The sequence below is a fragment of the Salmo salar genome, chromosome ssa14, assembly GCF_905237065.1.
Source record: "Salmo salar chromosome ssa14, Ssal_v3.1, whole genome shotgun sequence".
Lineage (NCBI taxonomy): Eukaryota > Metazoa > Chordata > Actinopteri > Salmoniformes > Salmonidae > Salmo > Salmo salar.
The window spans coordinates 14,842,212-14,853,684 of NC_059455.1; the positions used below are offsets into that span (position 1 = coordinate 14,842,212).

At 46.8% G+C, this 11,473-nt stretch overlaps 1 protein-coding gene across 2 annotated transcripts; it reads right to left on the reverse strand.

Moving 5' to 3' along the window:
- Positions 1 to 661: 661 nt before the first annotated feature.
- Positions 662 to 5,398, reverse strand: LOC106569017 (uncharacterized). 2 transcript variants are annotated; one of them, XM_014139948.2, is made up of 8 exons: positions 5,200 to 5,398; positions 4,725 to 4,869; positions 4,334 to 4,429; positions 3,796 to 3,940; positions 3,295 to 3,440; positions 2,954 to 3,093; positions 2,679 to 2,828; positions 662 to 1,573 (listed from the first exon to the last, which is right to left on the reverse strand). In XM_014139948.2, exons 1-7 carry the CDS (start codon positions 5,297 to 5,299, stop codon positions 2,686 to 2,688), a joined length of 915 nt encoding a protein of 304 aa, XP_013995423.1. In that variant the 5' UTR covers positions 5,300 to 5,398; the 3' UTR covers positions 662 to 1,573; positions 2,679 to 2,685. The 2 variants fall into 2 exon arrangements, with proteins under 2 accessions (XP_013995423.1, XP_013995422.1); XM_014139947.2 differs by lacking the exon at positions 662 to 1,573 and having other exon boundaries at positions 1,703 to 2,828.
- Positions 5,399 to 11,473: the final 6,075 nt, after the last annotated feature.

Here is an 11,473-nt window from a genome sequence, read left to right on the forward strand (position 1 = left end):
GATGAGACAAAAATAGAACTGTTTGGCCATAATGATCATTGTTAAGTTTGAAGGAAAAAGTGGGAACCTTGCAAGCCGAAGAACACCATCCCAACCATGAAGCACGGGGGTGGCAGCATCATGTTGTGGGGGTGTTTTGCTTCAGGAGGGACTGGTGCAATTCACAAAATAGATGGCATCATGAGGTAGGAAAGTTGTGGATATATTGAAGCAACATCAAGACATCAGTTAGGATGTTAAAGCTTGGTCACAAATGGGTCTTCTAAATGGACAATGGCATACTTCTAAAGTTGTGGCAAAATGGCTTAAGGACAACAAAGTCAAGGTATTGGAGTGGCCATCACAAAGCCCTGACCTCAATTCTATAGAAGATTTGTGGGCAGAACTGAAAAAGCGTGTGTGAGCAAGGAGGCCTACAAATCTGACTCAGTTACACTAGCGCTGTCAGGAGGAATGGGCCAAAATTCACCCAACTTATTATGGGATGCTTGTGGAAGGCTACCCGAAACATTTGACCCAAGTTAAACAATTAAAAGGCAATGCTACAAAATATTAATTGAGTGCATGTGAACTTCTGACCCACTGTGAATGTGATGAAAGAAATAAAAGCTGAAATAATTATTATTCTGACATTTCACATTCTTAAAATGAAGTGGTGATCCTAACTGACCTAAGACAGGGAATTTATACTAGGATTAAATGTCAGGAATTGTGAATAACTGAGTTTAAATGTATTTGGCTAAGGTGTATGTAAACTTCCAAGTTCAACTGTATAGGGAAGGTAATCAGGGTAGTGATGGAGACCAGGTGAGTTTTACCAGGGAGAGGAATGAACCAAGGGGCGCGTAACGTTGGTGACTGGTGTGCACCATAACAAGCAGCCTGGTGACCTAGAGGCCGGAGAGGGAGCACACGTGACAGTACCCCCTTCCCAACGTGGTCGGCTCCAGCAGCAGGTCGCCAACCAAAGTGACGATCCCGTGGATCAGGAGCAAACCGGTCACCCCTGCTGATGCGTGGGAACCAAACTGGGTGAGGCAGGGGAGCCTGTCGATCCGGCTGACGCATGAAAGCCCGACGAACCGGCGGAGGCAGGGGAGCCTGGCGATCTGTCTGCGGCATGAGAGCCTGCCGGACCCAACATCATTCCCACCAAAAAAATCCATATAAAAAAAAAAATTAAAAAAAAAAACTCCCTGATGCTTCCCTTAGGTGAGGCATCATTCTGTAACGATGAGAGTCAGGAAGCAAGTTCAGAGAGTGAGTGTTTAAATAAATGTAACATAATACAAACCAAGAACACACGAACAACGCACAGACATGACACAGAAACAATGACACCTGGGGAAGGAACTAAAGGGAGTGACAGATATAGGGAAGGTAATCAGGGAAGTGATGGAGTCCAGGTGAGTTTGATGATGCACAGGTGCGCCATAACGAGCAGCCTGGTGACCTAGAGGCCGGAGAGGGAGAGGGATCACACGTGACACCCTCATACCCTCATGGGCACTTAATCATCCCCAGCTTTCAATTGGTTCATTCCTCTCCCTGGTAACTATTCCCAAGGTCATTCCTGTAAATTACAATGTGTTCTCAGTCAACTTACCAGGTTGAATAAATAAAATAAAATAACATCATCAGTGTCTAGACTAATAGATTTTCATAAGTGAACATATCATTATAAATACAGCACACTAGACTATAGGCAAAATATGTGTTTTTATTTAAAAAATCTATGCAAAATAGTAAGAATTAATCTTGTTAAAATATATAGTGTTATATACACTGGAATTGTATGATCATGATCATGATTCAGTGCATTGATTAGCATACAGAAATGGGTTATATGTATTATATCAGCTGAGCGAAGTGTTGTGATTGGATAAATACAGATATTTCAATACTGAATGTAAAGTGTAAAATGTAAAATGTTTTAAAGCCAGTATAGGCTTTGACACTTTGGTAGACATCATATTGTGGTGTGTGAAACAGGCTACCAGTCTTTTACATGAACATCTTCCAATGCTTCTTGTCCAAACTGAATGATGAACGTGTATGGTGTAAGATAGGCAGATATGTGCTATGTATGTTATAGGCAATTGGGCTTTGACATTTCGGTGATAAGACAGATCGCAGTGGGGTGTAGACTGTACTATACTGACTCTGTTTTACAAATCTTTCATTGAGAGTATTTTAACTTTTTGTATTGTTTGTTGGTTTGGCAATGCCACTGTCAGCCAGAGAAATATGCTGAGAAGGATTATCACCACAGCAAGCAAGGTACTTGGAGTCAAACAGACAGGCCTGGATGAGCCCTCCACAAGGCTCACAAAATAATTTTAGACCCAAGCCACCCCCTGTACCCGAACTTTGAACTACTCCCCTCTGGGCGCAGGTATAGGGCACCCCTCAGCAGGAAAAACAGAACTAGACAATAATTTGTGCCAGGTGTGATATCCCTCCTAAATAGCTTGTGCTAATGTTCCTATCAACTCAGTAAGGCCATCAGGCTAGTCTATTATTTGTATTTTATTTTTAAAATGTTTTATTGGTATGTAACTGTTATGAAAGTTGTATTGTCAATTTTGTTTTGTATTTAAATGCCACTTTAAATGTGTACATGACACTGCAACAACATTTCTCCATGGGGACAATAAAGTCAGTAAGTAAGTGTGTACCAGTTGTCTACATGAATATCTTCCTGTGCTTCTTGGACAGGCTGCTGGGTGAGGTCAGAGCTTCCGGGTGAAGGGTCTGGTTCCTGTTTCTCCTGATCACCAGGGAGACTCGCACCACCAGGAGCACACAGGAAATCACCAAGAGCACAACTGGAAGTGACAGAAGACACAGAGTGAATTATTATACATCATGTACATGTACACTGAGTATACCAGGTGCCGTTGACTTTGCACTTGGGAATAGATCTCTAGTCTGAGAGATGACGACTACTCACCCATGAAGATAGCGTTAGCGCTTGGTGCTGCAGGGTCGTAGTGCTTGGTCACGTTTCCAACCAGAGCAATGATCACCACAGGGTAAATAGTCAGGATGTACCTCACATGTTGATACAGCAGGAAGTTCTCAATACCAAACCTACAATGAAAACACATTACCATTACATTGAGAGTATGTGGCTGTGTGCTGAGAGGTCCAATTTACTTTAGCAACATCTAGATAATGAACAAATGAAAGAGATGCCTAAAGTAAGTGAGATTGGATCATATGCCCAAAACTGTAATAAAAAAGGATGAGCCTGATTCTCGTAAGAGAGAACGTTTGTGAAACTGAGCTTACCATCCAATCACCTCCACTAGTAGGATGCAGAGAGACACGGTGGCTGCAGTGCTCTTTGCCACTCCAGAGAGGTCCAGCACCAGAGTGAAGTTGATCAAAGTGGCGATGGTTGTCCACGTGGTGTACAGCGCAATGCCATTTTGCACCTAAGAGATAAGAAAACGATACCTGTAGTATGACTGTAGAATTGTGGGATTCCTCATAAGAGGGCAAATAGCGTAACTGAAAGTGGATTACCTAAAATAACTAGGGCAACTACAGCACAGTAGAATGACTGTAAAGTAAAATGCACTAGGATGGCCAGGCTCCAGATCTGAATGTGCTTTAGCCGACTCCTCTCAATATACATTTTGCCATTCAATTAAATGGCGTGCATGAATCCTATGAAAAACAATACTCTGATTGGAGTTGGCTAAAGCACATCTGGGACCAGGCTACAATCGTGATGTTGGCGTGAGATTATCGAACAACTAACTCGATTAACCCTCAAATTAAACTCACCAGCAACTGAATGCACCAGAGGTCCCTGGGGTGGTTCTGGCTGAGCCAGGCTCCGTAAATACTCAGCCCATAACAGGAGAAGAAGACCATGGAGTAGTTGGTGACAGCAATGGTCGCCATTACAATCAGTGCAGCAGTCACCTGCCTGTCAGGAACAGTAAAAAAAAAAGACCACTCTATTTGATCGACAAGTTGCCTGTGTTTTGAGCTGACAATCTACATGCCTGGTAATTATCATAGCATGGTGGACACCCAGAGCAATATGTAGTAACAACATTGTAAAGCAAAGGAGTTAAATGAAAGGGGGAAATGCTAGGCCTATGTGGTTCAACTTGTCTCAATGTTCTATACGGACTGGCAGAGGCCCACAGTGTGGGCAGTGTTGTACGGTTACAGTAAGTGGAGAGATGCTGCAATTTTGCATCCACCCATTCACTTAAATCAGGCTAGTCAGGAAACAGAAACAGTACATGATTCACCCATGGCTGATAATGACATTGGATCTCATTGGTTTAGGTGTTAAAAGACTGTTACGCACTCTTGATCCCATAGGAGCAGCCAGGTCATGTTGAGGGCCATGTTAACTATCCAGGACAGGTAGAAACCGTACAGTAGCACAGAGAGTGTCCAGCTCCTGAGGAATAGAAGAAGAAAAAAAGTTGGTGTCAGAAGAACACACATTCTACTGTAGCTACCAACATCAAAACCATTCTGTTTCAATACCTGCATAATAATACAATGTTTTCTAATACATTTCTAATAAATGAGTTACTGCATTTCATTGTCTACATGTTGACACTACAGTAGGATGGTGGCCTAAAATATGGAATAGAATAGATTACAATACAATACAATAGAATAGTAGGCAGATGGATGGCTGCATGGTTGGATTATCTCATATAGGCAGGCCAATAGTTTTGTGTCAGTACCCTCTGTAGATCAAGGAGATGATATACATGATCATGAGGGTCAGCCAGGTGTAGATAAGCCCCCAGATGGAGAAGGTCCACCCAGCCGGAGTTATGTCAGTCTCATACTTCCTGGAGATGTTCCCTGTACTCCAATGGAATGGTCCTACGAAAGAAAGTGTAGCAAAACAAGTAACAGATGCGAAACTACAGTAGAAGTTTTTGTGTCAGTAAGTTATGTTTTCTGAAGCACAGGACTTCCTCCTTAAGTTTATGTCATGCTGGGGGGACTTCTGCTTTTACATTTGTGCCTCTACTTCCAATGTAATAGCTTAATATTAAAATATTAACAGAATAATGACATTGTTATCATTGCCCAACATTTTTTGTTTCTTGCCCAAACATTTACTAGAAGAAGCCATCACATAGTTAGTTGCAGCATATGATAGCACTTTATTACACATTGAGTTCAAAGTTACATGATAAACTCACTCACCCTTTCCAGCTCCTGCCATGGCATTTATTGCCAAAGCAGAAATGTAGATCAGCACAGACAGTGTAATGACCACAATACGAGGAAGGCTTCTGTCCTCCATTGTACTTTGCTCACTTCAACAGCTCAAATGTAGGCCTGTCTAGATAACTGGCTGTCCAGTCGATAGTTGACTGTGGAAGTCCTCAGAGTGTTCTGTAACAAATCTAATGAGTGGAAAAATGCTTGTCAGCGTTATCACTGTTAATCATCGGCATTACTAGCACCACCTGCTGTGCAATGCAAAATATTTCAACTAAAATGGTTATCAGTTATTCTCACAGTCTAATGATACATCTAAAAACTATTTGTAATAGAGGAAAATATTTTTTGGTAGAAATGTGAGTTAGCAAATCAAACTACAAATTGATGTTATGGCATTGTAACGGGCTGAGGTGGGTGCGTGTTCATCACTATCTGGCCAAGTTGCAAAGTCAGAAGCCCCGACTACCCGATCAATCACACGCAATTCGGGGCGTTCCTGCATGTGGGCATTACTGCATCTGCAGGAACCCCCCCCTCGAGCATCCCATTGGTTCCTGCATGAATGCCCTGTATGATCTGTTAGGCAGCCGGCCACGACAGTAACCTCCCAGCCCCTCGGTAACCCTGCTGTCAGCAATGCATCTCTCCAGGCCACCCCGGCTTCCCGAGAACCCTGCTTTACCTCCTCCAGAATGCTTCGCTGGAGAGTCAGGAACCTGTCGGTTGTTTCTCTCCCAGTGCTCTCTCATCTTCGAGATGCAGCCCTCGTCCTTCCCCTCGGACCGCTTGAAGATAGCATATCTCATAGCGCTAACGTCCGCGAGGGCTCTCGCCTGGGCTATGGCGGGGTGGGAACAACAATCTGCCGTTTGTTTCAGCCTGGAGGAGTTTGTGACTGATGTAAAAAAGGTTTCGATGGCTGACCGGAGTGCCTGGAACCCGGAATCCCTGTATGACACATTCCTTCATGGATTATCGGAGGTGGTTAAGGACGGGAGCTGCCTACCAATCTCGACTACGGGAACATAGGAGGTCTATTCTGGTCCCAATCGCTTGCCCAAGGATCCCACCTTGCCTCGGCAGAGCTAGGTTGTCTCCAGCCGAACGCTTACGCAGACCTAACACCCAGAGTTGTCTGTATATTGCGGAACTGCCGGTCATTATGTGTCTATCTGTCCATTCAAAGACCACGCTTATCAGTATGTACGAGTACTCTGGTGGGCCATATGGATCATTTTTACTCGCACCCCTCTTTATGCCATCCTGCTGTGGGGCGACCAGTCGAAATCTCTCCGGGTTCTCATTGACTTTGGGGCCGACGAGAGTTTCATGGACGCCACCCTGGTGTCTAAGCTGGGCATCCCCACTCAGCCCCTCTCCATTCCTATGGACGTTAGAGCACTGGATGGGCGGTCTATAGGCAGGGTCACCCACAATACTACTCCTATCCACCTGTGTGTGTCCGGGAACCACAGTAAGTCTATACAGTTTATGCTCATCAAGTCTCCTCAGGTTCTTGTGGTATTGGGGTTTTCTTGGCTCCAGCGCCACAATCCCCTTATCAACTGGACTGCTGGTACTATCATGGGCTGGAGCCCGTTCTGCCACGGCCATTGCCAGAAGTCAGCGCAGCCTGCCCCGGGACGTCTTCCTGTGGGCTCGGAAGAAGCCTCAGACCTTTCCGCCGTTACCGCGGAATACCAGGACCTCCGGGAAGTTTGCAGCACAGGCACAGGCCACTTCACTCCCTCCGCATCGACCCTATGACCGAGGGATCGACCTTCTCCCGGGCACTACACCACCCCGGGGACGGCTGTATTCACTGTCGGGTCCGTAGACCAAGGCTATGGAGACATCGAGGACTCCCTGGCTGCAGTGGGTATATGTCCTTCAGTCTCCCCCACCAGCGCAGGGTTCTTCTTTGTGGAGAAGGACAAAATCGAGTGACGAGTGGAAGACAGCCTTCAACACTGCTAGCGGACACTATGAATACCTGGTGATGCCATTCGGTCTGACCAATGCTCCTGCTGTGTTCCAGGCCTTGGTTAATGACGTTCTCCAGAACATGTTGAACCGGGTCGAGTTTGTCTACCTTGACGACATCCTCGTCTTTCCCCGCTCGGCTCAAGAACACATGAGCCACGCCCGACAGGTCCACCAGCATCTCCTGGAGAACCAGCTTTTTGTCAAATCCGAAAAATGCAAATTCCATCACTCCACCATCTCCTTCCTTGGATACATCATCGCTGCTGGGAATGTGGAGATGGATCCCGGAAAGGTGAGAGCGGTGGTGGATTGGCCCCAACCCACGTCCAGAGTGCAGCTGCAACGCTACCTAGGATTTGCCCATTTCTATCACTGTTTTATCTGGGGTTACAGCACCCTGGCTTCCCCAGTCAGCACTCACCTCTCCCAAGGTCCCGTTGGCCTGGCCCACAGCTGCTGACTGGGCTTTCCTGGACCTTAAGCACCGCTTCACCACAGCTTCCATATTGATCCATCTGGACCTGTCCCGTCAGTTTGTGATGGAGGTAGATGCGTTGGATGTCGGAGTGGGGGCTGTCCTGTCCCAGCATTCTGCCCTGGACCTTATTAAGCTGCATCCCTGCGCCTTCTTCTCCGATCGTCTTAACGCCACTGAGAGGAATTATGATGTGGGGAATCGCTAATTATTTATTTATTCAACCTGGTAAGAAGGCATTGGTGTAGTAGAGACACTGGTTAGAAGGGGCTGAACTTCCATTCATAGTGTGGACGGACCACAAGAACCTGGAATATCTCCGCACCGCCAAGTGTCTCAACTCCAGGCAAGCTCGATGGGCCCTGTTGTTCACCCGGTTCAACTTCACCATCTCCTACCGCCCGGGGTCTAAGAACGTTAAGCCGGATGAGCTTTCACGCCACTATAGCCCCGTATCTACACCCTCATACCCAGAGACCATCCTACCCACCTCGTGCCTGGCGGCAACCCTCGACTGGGGAATAGAGAACCAGGTCCGTGAGGTGCAGGGAGGCAGCTAACCCGATGTTTGTCCCAGATTCTACCTGCTCCCCGGTTCTGGAATGGGCTCATTCCTCCGTGCTTGCCTGCCACCCTGGCTCCCGACGGACCCTGGCCTTTGTGCGACAACATGTTTGGTGGCCCACCATGGTCCCTGACATCTCCGTGTTCGCCGCCTGCACTGTCTGTCCTCAGAACAAGACGTCTCGGCAAGCTCTGGCTGGCCTCCTTCAACCTTTTCCTGTCCCTCACCTTCCCTGGTCACATATATCCCTGGACTTTGTCACTGGTCTCCCTTTGTCTGATGGCAACACCACTGTCGTCACTGTGGTGGACAGGTTTTCCAAAGCCACCCATTTCATTCTCCTCCCCAAGCTACCTTCTGCCAAGGAGACAGCCCAGCTCATGGTGCAGCACGTGTTCAGGATCCATGGACTTCTGGTGGACATGGTCTCTGACCGTGGTCCTCAGTTCTCGTCTCGGTTCTTGAAGGCATTCTGCACCCTCATAGGGTCTTCGGCCAGCCTGTCCCCCGGGTTTCATCCTCAATCCAACGGCCAGTCGGAGCGTGCCAATAAGGACCTGGAGACGACTCTTCGGTGCCTCGTCTTGGCCAATTCCACCACCTGGAGCCAGCAACTCATGTGGGTGGAGTATGCCCGGAACACCCTTCCCTGCTCGGCAACTGGGCTCTCGCCTTTCGAGTGCTCCGTGGGTAATCAGCCCCCGCTCTTCCCGGAGGAAGAGGTCAACATACCCTCGGACCAGATGTTCGTCCGTCGCTGTCTGCATACCAGGAAGAGAGCTCGGTCCACTCTTCTCAAGAATCAAATCAAATCAAATGTATTTATATAGCCCTTCTTACATCAGCTGATACCTCAAAGTGCTGTACAGAAACCCAGCCTAAAACCCCAAACAGCAAGCAATGCAGGTGTAGAAGCACGGTGGCTAGGAAAAACTCCCTAGAAAGGCCAAAACCTAGGAAGAAACCTAGAGAGGAACCAGGCTATGAGGGGTGGCCAGTCCTCTTCTGGCTGTGCCGGGTGGAGATTATAACAGAACATGGACAAGATGTTCAAATGTTCAGAAATGACCAGCCTGGTCAAATAATAATAATCACAGTAGTTGTCGAGTGTGCAACAGGTCAGCACCTCAGGAGTAAACGTCAGTTGGCTTTTCATAGCCGATCATTGAGAGTATCTCTACCGCTCCTGCTGTCTCTAGAGAGTTGAAAACAGCAGGTTCCAGACAGGTAGCACGTCATGTGAACAGGTCAGGGTTCCATAGTCGCAGGCAGAACAGTTGAAACTGGAGCAGCAGCACGGCCAGGTGGACTGGGGACAGCAAGGAGTCATCATGCCAGGTAGTCCTGAGGCATGGTCCTAGGGCTCAGGTCCTCCGAGAGAGAGAAAGAAAGAAAGAAAGAGAGAAAGAGAGAATTAGAGAGATACTTAAATTCACACAGGACACCAGATAAGACAGGAGAAATACTCCAGATATAACAAACTGACCCTAGCCCCCTGACACATAAACTACTGCAGCATAAATACTGGAGGTTGAGACAGGAGGGGTCAGGAGACACTGTGGCCCCATCTGATGATACCCCCGGACAGGGCCAAACAGGCAGGATATAACCCCACCCACTTTGCCAAAGCACAGACCCCACACCACTAGAGGGATATCTTCAAACACCAACTTACCATCCTGAGACAAGGCCGAGTTTAGCCCACAAAGATCTCTGCCACGGCACAACCCAAGGGGGGGGGTGCCGGCGCCAACCCAGACAGGAAGACCATGTCAGTGACTCAACCCACTCAAGTGACGCACCCCTCCTAGGGACGGCATGGAAGAGCACCAGTAAGCCAATGACTCAGCCCCTGTAATAGGGTTAGAGGCAGAGAATCCCAGTGGAGAGGGGAACCGGCCAGGCAGAGACAGCAAGGGCGGTTCGTTGTTCCAGTGCCTTTCCGTTCACCTTCACACTCCTGGGCCAGACTACACTCAATCAATAAAGACTTAAAGGTTGAGACCAAGTCTGCGTCTCTCACATGGGTAGGCAAACCATTCCATAAAAATGGAGCTCTATAGGAGAAAGCCCTGCCTCCAGCTGTTTGCTTAGAAATTCTAGGGACAATTACGAGGCCTGCGTCTTGTGACCGTAGCGTACGTGTAGGTATGAATGGCAGGACCACATTGGAAAGATAGGTAGGAGCAAGCCCATGTAATGCTTTGTAGATTAGCAGTAAAACCTTGAAATCAGCCCATGTTTTAACAGGAAGCCAGTGTAGGGAGGCTAGCACTGGAGTAATATGATAATTTTTTTGGGTTCTAGTCAGGATTCTAGCAGCCGTTTTTAGCACTAACTGAAGTTTATTTAGTGCTTTATCCAGGTAGCCGGAAAGTAGAGCATTGCAGTAGTCTAACCTAGAAGTGACAAAAGCATGGATTAATTTTTCTGCATCATTTTTGGACAGAAGATTTCTGATTTTTGCAATGTTACGTAGATGGAAAAAAGCTGTCCTTGAAACAGTTTTGATATGTTCGTCAAAAGAGAGATCAGGGTCCAGAGTAACGCCGAGGTCCTTCACAGTTTTATTTGAGACGACTGTACAACCATCAAGATTAATTGTCAGTTTCAACAGAAGATCTCTTTGTTTCTTGGGACCTAGAACAAGCATCTCTGTTTTGTCCGAGTTTAAAAGTAGAACGTTTGCAGCCATCCACTTCCTTATGTCTGAAACACAGGCTTCCAGCGAGGGCAATTTTGGGGCTTCACCATGTTTCATCGAAATGTACAGCTGTGTGTCATCCGCATAGCAGTGAAAGTTAAAATTATGTTTTCAAATGACATCCTCAAAAGGTAAAATGTATAGTGAAAACAATAGTGGTCCTAAAACGGAACAATTTACAGTTGATTTGTCAGAGGACAAACCATCCACAGAGACAAACTGATATCTTTCCGACAGATAAGATCTAAACCAGGCCAGAACTTGTCTGTGTAGACCAATTTGGGTTTCCAATCTCTCCAAAAGAATGTGGTGATCGATGGTATCAAAAGCAGCAGTAAGGTCTAGGAGCACGAGGACAGATGCAGAGCCTCGGTCTGACGCCATTAAAAGGTCATTTACCACCTTCACAAGTGCAGTCTCAGTGCTATGATGGGGTCTAAAACCAGACTGAAGCATTTCGTATAAATTGTTTGTCTTCAGGAAGGCAGTGACAGCTTTTTCATTTTTTTTGAGAGGAATGGGA